The sequence below is a fragment of the Panthera tigris genome, chromosome D1 (genome assembly GCF_018350195.1).
Source record: "Panthera tigris isolate Pti1 chromosome D1, P.tigris_Pti1_mat1.1, whole genome shotgun sequence".
In the NCBI taxonomy this organism is placed as follows: Eukaryota; Metazoa; Chordata; class Mammalia; order Carnivora; family Felidae; genus Panthera; species Panthera tigris.
In genome coordinates this window covers 84,956,650-84,974,193 of record NC_056669.1, presented here as the reverse complement: position 1 = coordinate 84,974,193, position 17,544 = coordinate 84,956,650, and the positions used below count along the sequence as shown (strand labels likewise).

At 35.9% G+C, this 17,544-nt stretch overlaps 1 protein-coding gene across 2 annotated transcripts in view; it reads right to left on the bottom strand.

Moving 5' to 3' along the window:
- DNAJC24 (DnaJ heat shock protein family (Hsp40) member C24) overlaps positions 1–17,544 on the bottom strand; it is a 55,784-nt gene that overhangs the window by 5,098 nt on the left and 33,142 nt on the right. The window contains exons 3-4 of one of the 2 annotated variants that reach the window (XM_007082022.2): positions 12,062–12,200; positions 579–647 (exon numbers count right to left, since the gene is read on the bottom strand). In XM_007082022.2, the coding sequence (XP_007082084.1) occupies positions 579–647; positions 12,062–12,200 (208 nt within the window). The remainder of the gene's footprint in view (positions 1–578; positions 648–12,061; positions 12,201–17,544) is intronic. The other variant, XM_042957811.1, reaches the window with a different exon arrangement.

Sequence of the window (17,544 nt, the reverse complement as noted above, 5' to 3'; positions counted from 1 at the left end):
CAGTTTGTGATTCCATATAAAGAAACAAAAATAAAAATTCTAATAGGAATTCATCTCAAATATCAACACAGGAGGATGGAAAAAATTATTTTCCCTATTACACTAGTGGGGAGTAAACCAAAACCCAAATCATGTAAAAAAGAAAATCTCATGAAACTTTATGTACCTAACATCTAATTAGAATAGAAAAATGACTGGAGGGGCACCTCGGTGGCTCAGTCAGTTAAGTGTTCGACTTTGGCTCAGGTCATGATCTTGCGGTTTATGAGTTTGAGCTCCACACTGGGCTCTCTGCTGTCAGCATGGAGCCCACTTCTGATCCTCTCTGCCCCTCCCCAGCTCATGCTCTCTCTCTCTCTCAAAAATAAAATAAACAGAACTGGAAATGGGTCAATAATGGACCTTTAGAATGAAACAAAAATATTCTTAAAAACTATATATATATATATATATATATATATATATATGGCCAAGCTATTCTATTTTTTTAAGATTACCAAATATCCCATGAGAGTTTTTCTTCTTAAAGAAAATCTCTAATATTTTTCTCTACTGTAGTCAAGAGAAAAAATCTCAACCTTCATTCCAACACATTTCTTCGAGATATACTTGAGCATCTACTGGTCCCGTATTTCTTAGATCACCTTCTGTAAAATATAAAGAGATGCTTAATTTGATACTTTAATCATAACCATGAAGAATGCTGAAAAGACAACTCCAGCCTGGGGACTACAGTTCTACTTTACTTACCATTTAAAAACTCATTTTACCACTTTTGACAGCAGTTTTAAGGCTACCTAATAGTCCACTTCTTATAAGCCTTAACAGTCAAAATCTATCCTATTTTCCACAAACACTGAACAAGCAAAAACCATAGAATTGATTTTGATAATTCCTTGTGATTAACTAGTGACCTCTATTTTGTGAAAGGGAATTTTTTTGTCAGATAAACTATACCTGTAACTAAGGAAGGCAGCGTGGAGTTGGGCAAAAGTAACTATTTGAACCTTAGTTGTAAAATCTTACTAGCTTTCTAACCTTAGAAATATACCTTAGATATACTGAGTTATCTCTTAGCTACTTCAGAAGGGTTGTTATGGACCAAATTGTGTGTCCCCCAAATTCATATGTTGAAGTATTTGGAGATAGGCCTTCTAGGAGGTAATTAAGATTAAATAAGATCACAAGAGTGGGGTCCTAATCCGATAGAATTGGTAGCCTTATTAAGATGAGGAAGAGAGGTTTATCTCCATGCACAGGCACCAAGGAAAGTAGGATATAAAGACACAGCAACAAAGAGGCCATTTACAAGCCAGTAAGAGCCCTCACCAGAAACCATATTGACTGGCACCCTGATCTTGGAATTGCAGCCTCCAGAACTATGACACATAAATTTCTGTTATTTAAGCCACCCAGTCTATGGAATTTGCTTATGGCAGTCAGAGTAGACCAACACCAGGGTGTTGTTCTAATCAAATGAAATGAGGCCAAAGTGCTTTAAAGAATAAAGCTCTAGGGGTGCCTGGGTGGCTCAGTTGGTTAAGCATCCAACTCTTGATCTCAGCTCAGGTCTTGATCTCAGGGTCGTGAGTTCAAGCCCCACGTTGGGCTCTGCACTGGACATGGAGCTTACTTAAAAGAAAAAAAAAAAGAATAAAGCTCTAACCAAATGTAGGGGGCTGTTTGTCATCTGATTTTAATTGCTTTCAACAGAGTCGTAGGACACTTAAAGACAATACTTTAATAAAAGATTTCAATAACCATATAATACAACTGTATTGTGTTGATGTTCTATTGCTACTTCCTAGGCTTAAGTTTTCCGTACAGGTGGAAGGTCCAAAGAAGCCTGAAATTCCAACCAAATTTAGTAAAAGTATGGTCTAGGTGGTAAAAGCATGCGCGCGCCCTTGCTTACAACAAGTATACTCGGGGACAAAGGAAGCCACTATAGATAAGCATTTGTCTTTGTTTTTAAGGGCATGTTATACTTCACGTATGCTTGTATTGTTCTTCTAGAAGTCAGTGCTTAAAAGAAACTTCTAAAATCCACCCCTCACCCCAATGAAATTTTCTTTAGCTGTCTCACTAGTCTCTTGTTCACTTGCTGAGACTGCTTTCCTTTGTTCCATGTGAGAATGCCTACAATTTAATTATATTTAATAACTGCCTGTTCAAATTTATTGGTGAGTTACACAATTTTAAAATAGATGAAAAAATTTTACAATATTTTGAACTCACTATTGTTTTCTGTTAAGTATGTCAAATATTACATCACTTCATATTTACTGGGTACCAACAGTCTATTAAAGTGGCCCTAAAATCCAAAGATACAGACATTGCCCAGTGGCCAGGTATAGCCCCTCCATGTCGGGGGCCCACTGAATAGCATATGCACACTGTATCAGTATGCGAAGTGATTTCTGAACAAAACAATTTCCACATTCTACATAAGGTACACTGGCTTTAGGCTATTCAGTATTTTAATTTTTAAAAACTTCTCCCTGGAAGTCCCATGGATAGAGAAAAAAAATCTTAATCACATGTTTTACTTCCTTACAAAGAATGACTAAGGTAGTTTGCTTGAATGGGGAAATGAAACATTGTTTTAGATTTGAGGAGTAGGGGTAATTGGCACTTAACAGATTATAATTAGGGGAAAACATATGTAAATAATTTACAATCAAGCTGCCTATATTCCAGGGTATCTTATTAGATCTTAAGTAATTCTGAAATCAAAGCAAATCAGACAAGGCAGAGTTGATAAGATGAATAAGCCTTTTTAATCCAACCTATCTTGGACACCTGCAATACAGCAATTATAGAAAAAGACAACTCATTCCTATATATCCATTATGCTATTTTCTATTTTAAAATAATAAGTGAGAAATAACTGGAAAAGATAACTGCCAAGGAAGTCAGCTTCATATTTTTCTGCTTCTCTATTAGGAAGCTATTGTTATTCTTACCTAGTTATTATTTCATATGGAACTCTATTATTCCACCTACTCAAAAACAGTGGCTTTTACCTTTTTATTATTTTTTTCTTCTTAATGTACAGTAACTTTAGCTACCTATTTTAAGTTGAAAGGTCAACTTAGATGATATCTCATAAGAGAGAAATAGAATGCAAAGAGTACTTTCCCAAGTCAGAGTTAAAAGTATACTAAAAAATATTTTCATGTTCTGTGGCCGATCTAAACATTTATATGTTTTATCTGATAATTCAATATTATGTGGACACTGTCCAAGTTTTTGTGGGAATTCTGATTTTAAAAGTCGTATCTGACACAAAAGAGAACACACCAGGCGATTCCCCATTTTCTGAAATATAACAGGCAAAACTACTCTGCTGTTGGGTGACACTGTGGTGTTAGGTGTGGGGGGAGAGTAGTGACTAGAAGGAGTTGCAGGGCCTTCTGGGTGCTGGTTAGTTGGATGCGTTTACTGTGAAAATCCATCAAGCTGGACACTTAGGACTGGTGCACGTCTCTGTAGGTATAGTTCAACAAAAAGTTTTAAAGGTAGTGTGTTAAGCCTCCAATAGCTATATTTTTTAATAGAAATAAGGAAACAAAAGTTAGGGGAAAGAAGTTAAAAGCCTCATAAGAAAGTGTGTGTTTCTTGAAAAGATGGTAATCTAACAACTTCTTAAAAAGGCTGGGGGTGATTAACTCAGGGAGATTGGATCCCTGGAGAATTGTATAATGAGCTGAGGGGGTACATACAAGTAAAAGGTGAATCTAAATGTAGGGGGTGGGGAGGTGACCACGATCTTTTGTTGAGAGGCAGGTGTCCAGGGAGTGAGGCAACAGCAACCTCCCCCCTACTAACTACGATTACAAGGAAGGAGCACAAACAAATCAATGTTGTTTTTTTTTCTTTCTAAACAATGATCTCTGCTTGTCCACCATTGTAGTTATAATTAGAAAACTTAATTCCTCCCTAGCCTGTAAAGTAACTCACAGGAACCTTGTAATTAGCTTTGATAATTGTCTACTAATCAGGCATGGCATCTGCAAAATAGATAAGTTCCTTTTAACTATTACATATTATAAATATTTTTTCTCATTACAGTATTTCAATAGGTATCTGAAAATGTAAATCCTATCTTAAAATTTTCCTGTTAACATGACACTACTAAAAATGTTGAGAAAACATAAACTGACTTCGAAAGTGATTTAATTAAAGGAATAGATCCAAGATTTAAATCTGCAATCTTAGCCACAGAATGGTAATAAAAACAAGCAAACCCAGCCATTTGGAAGGAAAACGCAATGCCTGGCATTTTGGGTACTCTATCTTAAGTCCAGTTACACTACATGATTCCTAATTCTTTGAAGGAAACGGGCTTAGCTTTTCCTAAGGTATGTAGGCCTGCTCACACCCTGTGCAGTACCCACAGCTTAGCCAGATATGGAGACAAGAAAAAGATCCGAATTTATGTACGTACAGAAAGCAATGAATTATAAAGAGAGATTCCTGAGGAATATAATGATAAAATCAAATAATTTATGTGGTTACTTGGAAAAGAATCTTTCAACCTTCAGAAGTATAGGCCCTTATGACCTTGTGTTCTATTGGATTTGTCTGACAACAAGAGGTGAAAGAATTCTGTGGTTCCATTGTCTCAACAGTGGGATCTGAGAAAACACTGGCAGGACTCATCAGAGAGGTTTATGAGCCTGCAATTCAAAGAGATTAAAAGGAAAATCTAGGGAGATTCTTTCACACTGAAGAATAACATTAAATAACTATTAGCAGCTTGGTTCAGTAAAGCTTACTAGAGCTCTCGCTGGGTCATTCACAACTTTCTAAAAGAGGAAAGGTTTTTTTCAGCTCCATTTGGGAATCAATAAATATTTCTTACTTCTTACAAGACAATGGCATTCCAGTCTTTTAAAGCTTCCTCCTAATGATAGTAAAATTTCTAAAACAACTCTTTGCTGCCTAATAATTACATTTCCTAATCCCAGGAAACCTTTTCTAACTAAAGCTACAATTCAAATAAATACGTAAAAATAAATAACAGCAACAAAAAGCTGTGGTGGAGAGGAATTTAACTTTATTCATTATGGCTGAGATATCACAAGTCTCATTCAACCCAATACTGGCCAAAAGATCTAGTTCATCCGCAGTTCAGTCCCTACTATTCATGTGTAGCAATGTCGTAACTTACCCAAGAGATCAAGTCCCCAGAATGCTCTCATTTAGCAATTAGTCTACTGTATTTATTTTTATGTCTTAAAATACTTAATTTCACACTTAAAGCTTTAAGTCATCTGTGTGTTAAAAGCTAAGAGCAGTGTTTTTCTCTTAGCATCTTGCTGTTTTAAAACCAAGTAATTTAATTTTAAACAATCACCTCATTCTTAAAAATCACTTCACTATACATAATTAAAATTTTCATATAGGAACTAACTGGAAGGAAATCAATTTCCTTGTCCTTAACAGTCTCTGTTCTTAGAACAGTCTCTACCTTGATAAAAGAGATTCAGAATCAGGCAACATTTAATTTGAAACCTGTTCATTAAATCAGAAAGCTCTATAATCCTTTCCCAGATGAAATTAAAGAGTCACTTGCAAGGCTTTCCATATCAAAGAAAAATTAAAAACTTGGGAGTTTAATTATGGACTTGGAGAACTGTGGGGCTTTTATAAACTGAGTGTCAACCCAGTGCTCGTGAAAGATACCAAATGAAGACCGGAAACTGAATTTCACGTTTCAGTACACAGCAGGTAGAACAGCATTACAAGTAAGCCTGGCCTCTCATTCTGACCCTCAAATAGGAACTCACTCCTGATTATCTGGAACTAAAAATAGTAGGTTGTACACACCTATTCAAAACTTGACAGCCCAGCACAATGATTAAAAGTCAGAGAATGACTTTTGAATTTCCCCTCTATCAATTACTACCCATGTGACCTTAGTCAAATTACTTAACCCCTCTGAACCTCAGAATCTTTCTCTGGAAAGCAGGTATTAATATCTCCCTTTAGAGGCTGTTAAACAATGATTGAAAGACAATTACCATAGATCTAGTGCTCAATAAACAGTAGCTCTTTTAATTGTTATCTCCTAATGCTTGTGTTGACCTGTTCATAACAGACCATAAGAAAATGACTAAAGAGTAATCCATTATGAGTGGGGGAAAGCCTCAAGTACCACAGTGTAGGAAGGTAGCAACTCTTGACCTTGTGTGGATTTGTAACAGTGTTAAGTTTGATGTACTTGGCTATTGTCGGTCCCATTAAAATCAGCCCATTATTATCAGCCCATTATTATCAAAGCCATGGTCCACACAATTATTGTCCTTCCGAAGTATCAAACCAAACTGAAAGATAGGAGTCGCAGAGAAAAAGTGCAAAATAATTAATTTGTACATTAGATTCAGAGATTAGAAATGATGGCAGATTAGAATGTCAGGGAAAGCTTTCTTTGGGAGGTGGGAGGTGGATTGATGATCTTGAGTTCAAACTTGAACAAAAAAAACTGGGAAGAATCAGAATGGGAGGGTGTTCTGAGTCATGACAAACAGCATAAGCATATGTGTTTGAGAGCCCCTAAATGAACCAGGGAAGAAGATTCACATTAGGTTTGTGATTGGTGACAAGGCTGAAAAAGTAATTAGGAACAAACTTCAAAGCTTCTGTTCCATTTAAATTCTAGCTGAATGGGAAAATGTTGGGTTGGGGAGAGGGTGGTTATAAAAGTTCTTAAACAGAGGAGTGAGAATAAAGAAAGCTAGACCAATCAAAATGTGAACCTCTGTAGAAGGCCAATTAGCAGCTATGGAAATAATATGCGTATGTGTTCTACTCTGGGTATGGACTACCATGGTAGCTGTGAGAATAAAAAGATCACACAGAAAAAAAAAAAATTACAGAAATGTCAAAACTCATTTCTAATTCATTGGTTGTATATTGAGCAAAGTAGAAGTAATCAGTGTGTAATATGAAACGAAAGTTTCAAGTCTGAAAGAAAAAAATAAGCACTGAGAAAGGTAACCCTATTTTGGGTTAAGACTCACTGATTTTGGGGCGCCTGAGGGGCTCGGTTGAGCGTCCGACTTCAGCTCAGGTCATGATCTCACTGTTTATGAGTTCGAACCCCGCATGGGGCTCTGTGCTAACAGCTTGGAGCCTGGAGCCTGCTTTGGCTTCTGTGTCTCCCTCTCTCTCTGCGCACCGCCCCCCTCTCGAAAATTAGTAAACACTTAAAAAAACAAAAAACAAAAAACGACTCATTGATTTCAATTGGATCAAGTACCCAAGTAGAAATTGAGAGTGAAGTTAAAATGGGAGGCACAAATTTCCTAAAATCTTACATTTTCTCTATTATTAAATCAGAACTCCCAATATGTCCAACTATACCAGAATTAGAAGTGTAGTCTTGCCCATAGGTTCCCATAACATTCATTCTTCCAAACTAGTCAAATTTTTTATTTAAACCATTGAGAAAGGATCTTAAAATAAATTTTTATTGCAAAAAAGTTATTTGCATTCAAGTAAAAGTAACAGATAAACATGAGTAGTCACCTTCTTATGACAAATAAGATGGAGCAGGACCCTCACAAAAAGTTTTGTCTATACTCTTTTCTCCATCTGAAGAAAGTGCCAGTCCCTAACTGTCCAGATGGATTTTCTGCATCATTTCACATACTTTTCCCAGAAACAGTCAACAAAACAAAACAAAACAAAACAAAACACAAAACAAAACATGCCCCCTGATGCTTATGTTCAAATTTTACCTGAAGCACATTTTTACAGCCAATTTTCAAATTCCTAAAATCAAATGGAAATACTGATATGACCACAGATGGAAACTCTAACTTGACTAATACAAGTATTTTGTTAAGGGTCAGTTTTAGCACATAATCTACACAAATATCTCCTGGCCTTAAGTCATTATTCGTAACTCAGATTCATATTATCTACATTTAAAAGCGTTATTTCCACTCTTATGGAGTTAATCAGTCTTTAGCATTAACTTGCTTTCAGGAAGGTCCTTATTTGGGGCTCTTACTAAGAAATTACAAGTTGATACATAAAGTTGGTGGTGTTTAGATATTTTCCATATTCGGCTCAGAATTTATTTCCTAATCTTCCATTCTCAAATATTTATCCTAATAAAAGGGACAAGGTAAATTGTAAAATACAACACCAGAAGTGACCTTTTGTATCTAGCTAGGGGAGAGTAGCTGATTAGCTTTGAGTAAAGACACACTGACTTTACAATGTCTGGCCTAATCTCCTTCTGAGCCAGGCTATTTTGGGTATCCAGGTACTTGGCCAATTGTATAACACAAAGACTCCACCTTACCAAAATAATATACTAATAGAACACCAAGATACATCTTAGTATAAAATAATATACCACCAAGGAAGGATCCCAAACACAATGCACTTTTTTTTTTTTAAACATTATTTAATTTGACTGACTTCATTTGGCGGTTTATTTTTATTAATTTGACTGAAACCATTTTGAAGGTTTGTTCCACTTCAGGTCACAAAGAAGTCAACCTACCTCATTAGCCATGTCACTCTGTACAGCCACTGAGACATTAGAGATCTGTGTGACTGTCACATTACAAAGCAACTGAATCACAATTCCTATTATTTTCCCATGATATACTTCTGATGTGTTTTTTAATGTGTTTAATATATCAGAAAACTCCCCATAAGATTTATAAAGGCACCAAAATCTATTCAAAGATATTATTTATATAAACATTTTACAGATCCTGAAAAGATTTTCCAAAGTGCTCATATGGTTGTCTGAAGCCTAATCTTGAATAACTACATGCCTTTCAAGGGAACATGGGAAGCAAGTCTTTGGAAGCATCCTTAGAAACAATAAGGTAAATTGCCAACTGGAACTAATTGATTAAATTCACTAGTTAACACTGCTTTCAAAATGTAAAATATCTGGGAACTGAATATTATTCATCCTTTTTTAGATTTGCTTTTCTTCAGCCTGGCCAACATTGCCCTAGAACTATCAAATAAGAATAGATACGTGGAAATGAGGAAGAAAAAAATGTATGTACTTTACATAGCTAGACTTTTTTTTTATTAGAACTCATCTGATAATATCTTTTGCGAAGCAAAGAAATACAGACACCAAGGGCCCCTGTAAATGACGTTTTACAGAAATAAATGGTTATGGGCAATATTGATGAGGCTCTCCTTACACCAGAGCACCAACTTTGAGCTGTGAAATATGAGAAAGCATTCCACATCAGCCAATAAAATATCTCCTACCTCCTTCCCAAGTATTACAGAGCTCAAATTTATTTTATACTCCAAGTTCATGGAAGGTGGGAAACAAATATATTTAAAGCACACCCTATGAAAAGAAAGTTCTATAATGAACTATCAACACATACAAAAAAGAATTCTGTGTAACAAAGCTATTTCCATGTCCCCAGGGGGTGACCCAGAAAAAAAGAGTGCTTTGACCTGGTTATAACAAATTCTCTCTCTCTTGGTAACCTATCCTGGTCTTTAACAAATTATCACTCTCAAAGGTTTTCCTTCTATCAAATCTAAATCCTCACTGTTAGAAGTTCAAGTTCATTTCCTTCTTTTGAGGAGCCAATTACTGAAGATGGGTCAAGAAGGAAAAATTAATGCCAGCATTCAAGAGAAATGACAATATGAAACTTGTTTTATTACAAAATTCTTAAAAATAGCTCTCATATGAAAGGCTTAAAAACAGCAAGTTATATTTGGATAAGAGACTTCTACTTATCTAAACAGCAATCCAATGTCAATTTAAAACTGAAATAAAGCATTATCACTATTTGCAGCCACTGGTAATGAAGGAAATACTTAGCACTTAGATTTGACATATTAAAATGTCATAAAAAGTTGTACCTCTACTGTACTCGTAGGATGTGCTTGAAAAAACCTGCAAAGCAAACTGGATATTATATAAATTCCAAGCAGAAGGTGGGCCTATTTATCCATATCATGAATCAGGCCCAACTCTCCCTGTATTTGTTTTGTCTAAATGTTGTGGCTATCAGTGACCTTTGATAGTCTCCTGTGATGCAATAGGCTGCCGTTACCTTCCCTTAAAAAAACCTTAAAACCAAGGATTCAAAGCTCAAAAGAAATCCACATTTCCAAGGACTTCTCAAAGGCAATGAGAAAGGCGTGAAGATGTTGATTATTTGTTCTTACAACATTTTTTAAAACTTTCCTTCATGTAATTCCATTGCTCACTTTTAACCCTGTTTTCTATTTCTCTCTATTTGGGTCTACTGACACCCTATTCCTCACCAAGAGAGATTCATTTTTTATCCCTGATCTCTCCCTGCCTTTTTTCTCTTTAGCCAGCGGGCTCCTACTCAGTTTTACTGACAGGTTCTTAACAGTAAAAGGCCGCGGAGTGGGAAAATGCAGAGCAACAGAGACAGCTCATACTCTACACCTCTCAAAATACAGTTGCGTGGACTATCCCTATTTGAAGCAAATACACTTACAAAGGAAAGACTGGTAAAGATGTGCAAAAGCACAGATGTAACTTCTCACACACAACACAATCATGTGTATGTTTCCGTACTTTTCACAGAAATTCTTTCACGTGAACCAAGGTTAAAAACCTATAAGTAGAATTCACCCTCAAATGGAACCACCTCTACATTCTTCTGCCAGAGGTAAAACATATTTACAAAAGAAATACAGCATATGAAAGATGCTTGTATATGCACCAAATAGAAGACCCAATATTCAAGCCATATTAAAAATAAGTCCAAATTCACTGCAAATGATACTCATCAGTTTCTTAATATTTTTAAAAAGTAAGCTCAAAAGGGCCTTAGAACTGAAGCAGAAGGGCCTTAGAGCTGAAGAGTATGATGAAAGTCACTATTAAACACGCCAAGATATAAACTAATAGCTCGTGAAGTCTTTACACACAAAGGTATCAAACACTGCCTGGGAGTAATACTTGATTTTATCAGTACAATTCCCTCTGAAAATAAATATGGATATTCCATATATATCATTGGCTTCATCCTATAATGCTGTGCTTTAGAGAAGGAAGCCTAGTTTCTCAAATCAAATCTTCATAACTTTAGTAGTAGAAGCCTTAAAATCATTTTGTTAGGATTGATGATGTGCCAGTGTAGGGCATGGTGGGGGGTGGGGGGCATTCAATAGGCAACTACAGAGACTCAGCTTTTATCAACACATATGAGTCAATGCTGAACCTGGTGCGCTATTGCAGAGTGCAATTGAGTGTTTTCCCCACAGGCTGTAACTGATTATTGACTCCTCCCATTAGCATGCAGGGTGCATATTGAAGGTTCAAATAGAAGACTGAGGGGCTCCTATCCCAAGGCCAGTGCAGAAAGACAGCCTATCACTTCGTGTAACCGCAGTCTATGTGTGACAAACCTGACCTACATTTCTCCCTTTCTTTCTCACAAGAGCTTGTCACTGTTTTAGGAAGCTATTTTCTAAAATGCATAAAAGAAATGACTTACAACTGCTTAGGAAGTGTGCATTCCTAAAATGCCATTTATAGCAATCTTATAAAGAATAGTTTATCCAGGAGACAATCATGAAACTAGCCTAAAACAAACTCAAAGACAGCAGAGTGCTTTATGATGTTATCTCATATAGTACCTTTCTTTAGGCTGTCATTTATACAGTATACATTGTTAAAAGTACTACAGTTAAAACTGTAATCAGTACATAATTAAATATAATAAAAAGAAGTTATTAAACATAGAAAACCTATTAATTAGAAATGTATAATTAAGCACTTTTCATTAGTTAGGGAAGTAGCTTTCGTGGCTTCATAAGAGCCACATCCCGTAGTAGTCTTGTTAATTTCTCAATGGATACACAGTCATCACTACTAAGAGTAGGACATAATTGAAAATCGTGATTCATCACTACTAAGAGTAGGACATAATTGAAAATCGTGATGGTGGGGTAGGAGTAAAGAAGGCAATAACTCTGCCAAATGCTGGAGATGGCTCCCCAGGAATGGCCGTGGATTATGCCTCAGGGCGTCAGTGTGCTGTGGCCCCTCAGCACAAATACCTACCCTGCCGCTGCAGGTCATACTCCTTTTTTGTCTCTTCATTCCCTAGAATTTTCCATGCCTGATCAATTTCGATGAACTTCTGTATACATTCCTCCACTGTTCCTGCTGGCACATCTGCACTTTGTTTATCTGGATGATACTGCCAATCAAAAATAAGAGGGGGGTGATGAGTAAAGAGGGTGACGTGAGTAGGTAAAAAGAAAAAACAAAAACAAAACAAAACAAACTTGTAAATCTAAGTTTCAGTTAAGAAAGAAGGTAATGGGAAGATGAAAACTAAGATGCCAAGGCAACGAGACAACAGTGTTGGGCACAGGAGACAACTGCCAGGTTAATTAGACCACTGGAGTAGCTATAAATTCACCAGTGACATGATCTGTCACAACATGCAAAGACAGCATTTTCTGGATAATTTGCTGATGGAATCACTGGTCTCATGGACAATTTACCTAGAGAGGATGACTAACACAAACAGAAATAGGTACGTGCAGATAAGCAGGACCTGACGGCACAAACTATGCAGAATCTGAAGCTTTCCTTATACAATGTGCTTGGCCATGGAGATCACTGCAAACGAACTACTAGCTTTTTCTTATGAAATCTTATGATTATACAATCATAGTTGAAAATAAATATCTTGCATCTTCCAGCTCAGCCCTAAAGATTTTAAAGTTATAAATCCCCAAACATAAACTTTTATTGAAAAATGGTTATTCTAGGGCAGATTGGTAAGAAACAACTTTAAAGAACTCACCGAAACATTTGAATGTAAATTAATTCATTAGTAAATCTTTCTCACTTGTGTTTTCTAAATCTAAGAAATGTTTAAAAAGGTTTCAATATGCAGTAATTTCTTTAAAGTATTTGGTCAAAAAAGAAAGTTTTATGCCAATTCATCAATTCTCAAATGCGAATGTAAATTTGGCTTACTGGATACTTAGATTATCTCCTCTTTTTCCCTACATTCTTCGTGGTTCTCCCTTCTCTTTATCTATCAGTTCTGAAAGAATCAATATGTCATTTGCAGTTCAGTAGCCTTTCAACAAATAAGTGAGGAAAGGTTATCTAGATGTAGAGACAGGTCACTTAAATAATGTGGGGATAACAGTAGCAGATACTCAAATATGTAATTTTTTTCATTCTCAAGTAAACAAAGAACCACTTGATAGTTTTCAACCAGAATTTTCCACCAGCAATTACTCTGAATGCTTTATCAAATACATTACAAAACATATTTTAATTTTAAAAGTTACCTTAGTAATTACCTTTGAACTAGACTAGTTTTTCCCCTTTGATACTTACTCTTTTTCTTCAAAATGTTTATAATAAAACAGGCAAGTCACCAGATTTACATTTCATGACATTAATATGGTTAGTTTCACATACTTGTCAATTAATAATGGCACAGTCACTTAAATTCTTTCACTGACTAGAGACAGTGAAACACAAAAATTTTATAGGTACAATGTCATGTATTACCCAAGTTGCTAAGGCCAAAGTCACTCAATGAATTGTGGCAAGTAAAATGAAGTAAAGTGACTTCAATCCTCAATCCAGAATTCACAAAGCATTTTAATCATAATGTAGACTAGTGGTTTTGACAGTGAATTTGTTTTCATGCTGAACTCTTTCACACTGCTGATGATCCTCACTAGTAGAGCAAAAGCTATTGTGATATCTGGTCACACAGAAAAACATCATGCATGCTGAGAGAAAGATTATAGGGCAAACAGAGAATGAGGTTTCCATTTTCCCACTGGCAAACTATTTCTCTTCCTATACCAAATCTAACAGTTATCAACATTTAAATGTTTAAGTTCATTAATATAATGACTAAAGAAAGGAAAACTAAAGCTTTACTGTTTTATCTTTTTATGGCCATGATTTACCAAATAATGTTCATAAAAGTCATTCCCATACTGAGGTTTAGGCAGTCCCTACAGTTAGGCTATTTAAGTAATATCCAAAACCCAAAACAACGTTTGTTACCAATTAAAGTTCTCTAGCTGACCTATTCCTCTACCACTGTGTGAAGATTTGTGCAAGAAGCCTTACCAAGAAAGCCGTACAAAATCAAGAATTAGTTCCTGGCTACCCAAAACTAAAAGCTACCACTAAATTTTATTGAGTCCTGTATCAGGTCTATGATAGTCAAAGCATAATTCAATTTCTTACTAACTCAGTATTTTTCCTCACTGCTATTTTAAATTAGCAAGTCACCATCTGAGGCTTTTAGGTCTAATCTTTGTGGTATGAGAATGCAGTAAATTTTATTCCATGATACAGAGTACAATTTACAAATGGTAATTATTAGCAAGAAGATAAGTATGTCATTTAAGGTGCTAAATATATATATATTCAATATATATATTCAATTGATATGTATGATATATTCAATATATATATATGTGTGTGTGTGTGTGTATATATATATATATATATATATATATATATATGTTCAAATGATTTTCAGCAAAGGTGCCAAGGCAGTTCAATAAATTAAACTCAAACAACTGGATGCCATGTGGAAAAAATTAACTTCAATCTCTATCTCATTCCATACAGAAGAATTAAAGCAAGATGAATGATATCACAGACATAAATGTAAAACACAGAACCATAAAGCCTCTAGAAGGAAATACATAAGAATATTTTTACCCCTTGGGGTAGGGAAAGAGTACTTTGACAGAAAACAAAAAGAAAAAATAATGATGCAAAATGGATAAATTGAACTTCATCAAATTTTAAAACTTCCTGCTCAGCAAAGACACCATTAAGAAAGTAGACAAAGCCGAACTAAAATTTAAGTTAGAAAAATGTAAAAAAAAAAAGATGGTGGGGGGAGTGCACCTGGGTGGCTCAGTTGGTTAAGCATTCGACTTTGGCTCAGGTCATGATCTCACAGTTCATGAGTTTGAGCCCTACGTCAGGCGCTCTGCTGTCAGCACAGAGCCCGCTTCAGATCCTCTGTCTCCCTCTGCCCCTCCCCTGTGCATACTCTCTCTCTCTCAAAAATAAAAAAAAAAGAAAAGAAATAAAAAAGAAAATAGACAAGGGGTGCCTTCGTGGCTCAGTTGGCTGAGCATCCAGCTCTTAATTTCAGCTCAGGTCATGATCAGGGTGGTGGGATTGAGTCCGACCCTGGGCTCCATGCTGACCATGGAGCCTGCTTAACAATCTCTCTCTCTCTCTCTCTCTCTCTCTCTCTCTCTGCCCCCTCTCCTTGACTTGCTCTCTCTCTATATATAAAACAACAACAACAACAACAACAAATAGGGGCACCTGGGTGACTATTCAGCTCGGGTCATGACCTCATGGTTTGTGAGCTCGAGCCCCGCTTCGGGTGAGCTCAAGCCCTGCTTTAGGCTCCATGCTGACAGTGCAGAGCCTGCATGGGATTTTCTCCCTCTCTCTCTGCCCCTCATGGGATTCTCTCTTTTTCTCTCCCTCTCTCTCTGCCCCCATGGGATTCTCTCTCTTTCCCTCTTTCTCTGCCCCTCACTCACACCCTCTCTCTCTCTCAAAAATAAATAAATAAATAATAATTTTTAAAAGTAAATAAATAAAACAGACATGCCACAGACTGGTTTAAAAAAATGCTCACTAAATATATATCTAACAGAAGACTTGCATCTAGAATATACAACAACAAAAAAATCCTACAAATGATAAAAAGACATACTATTTAAAAATCAGGGAGAAAAAGCTTAGACACTTTTCAAAAGAAGATAGATAAACAGACTAAAGTGCACATGAACTTGTGCTCAAATTTTTTCATTAGTTATCAGGAAAATATACATTAAAATTAAGAGATACTACTAAACACCTAATAGAATGGCTAAAATAAAGAAGACTGATAACACTAAGTGTTGGTGAGGTTATGGAATAATTAGCACTTTCACATGTTGCTGGCAGGGAACTATTTGACAATTTCTCATAAAGACACACATATACCTATTCTGTGGTCAAGCAGTTCCACTTCTGGATATTTACTTAAGAGAAATGAAACATAAGAACATATGCCCACAAAAAGACTTATAAAAGGATATACTCACAGCCTTATGCATATTAGCCAAAAACTGGAACCATGAAGTCTATCAACAGGAGAATCAATAATTGGTACTATTTCGATACATAAGGGAGTATTATTCAAAAGAAAAAAAACTATGATATACTCAATAACGTAGATGAAAATCTAAAACATTACGTTGGGCAAGAACAAAAGGGTGCATACTATATGATCACATTGACATGAAATTCAAATTTAGGCAAAACTAAATCTATAGTGATAGAAATTAAAAGTTGGTTTCCAGGTGGGAAGTTGGGGCTAGAAATTAACTGCAAAGGGGCACAGGAAATTTTCTGGAGGAACAGACACATTCTATATCTTGCTTGGGATGGTAGCTATATGGTATCAAATATCACCGACTGAACACTTAAGAGCTGTGCATTTTTCACTGTATGTTGACATTCTCTGAATAGAAAAACATCTTTAGGGGCGCCTGGATGGCTCAGTCTGGCTCAGGTTACGATCTCATGGATCGTGGGTTTGAGCCCCACATCAGGCTTTGCACTGACAGCCTGGAGCCTGCTTCAGATTCTGTGTCTCCCTCTCTCTCTGCCTCTCTCCCACTCATGCTTGCTCTCTCTCTCTCTCTCTCTCTCAAAAATAAACATTAAAAAATTTTTTTAAACTTCTTTAAAGAAAAAAAGAAAAACCTCTCTAGACATGTCTAAAATTATTAAAGAAATTCAGAAAATCTTTCCAAGCCATAAAGAAAAAAAATGAGAAATTTCTTTCATTAATACAAAGAAAAGTAAAATAGAAACAGAGAAAATTAATGCAAAGACTAATACAAATTATTGAAAAGTTTAAATTACAGACTACTTTATGAAAATATATAGTTTTACTACTTTTAAGTACTATATGCCAACCTCTAAAAACTTTAAAACATTTTAAAAAGTATTGCTGAGCAGAGGACTAAAGTAACATTCACAATTAAAATATCATAAATATGCCACAATATTAAAAATGCTGAGAATAAAAGTCTCTCTGTGATTATTATTTTTTTATTTTTTTACTGTTTATTTATTTTGAGAGACAGAGGGAGCACAAGCTGGAGAGGGGAAGAGAGAGGGAGACACAGAATCAGAAGCAGGCTCTAGGCTCTGAGCACAGAGCCCAACATGGGGCTCGAACTCACAAATTGTGAGATCATCACCTGAGTCGAAGTTGGATGCTTAACTGACTGAGCCACCCAGGCGCCACTCTGTGATTCTTTATTATAACAGTACACAGGTAACTGTCTCCAAAGTTTTATTAGCAAACTGCTATTTTACTATTCTCACATGACTTAACAGTTCACAACTTTATGATCTATTTAACCGCCTCACATTTTGGGGGAAATTTATCAGTTACACAGACCTATGTTCTCGAGCGGGGGAAGGGCAGAGAGACAGAGGGGAGACACAGAGTCTGAAGC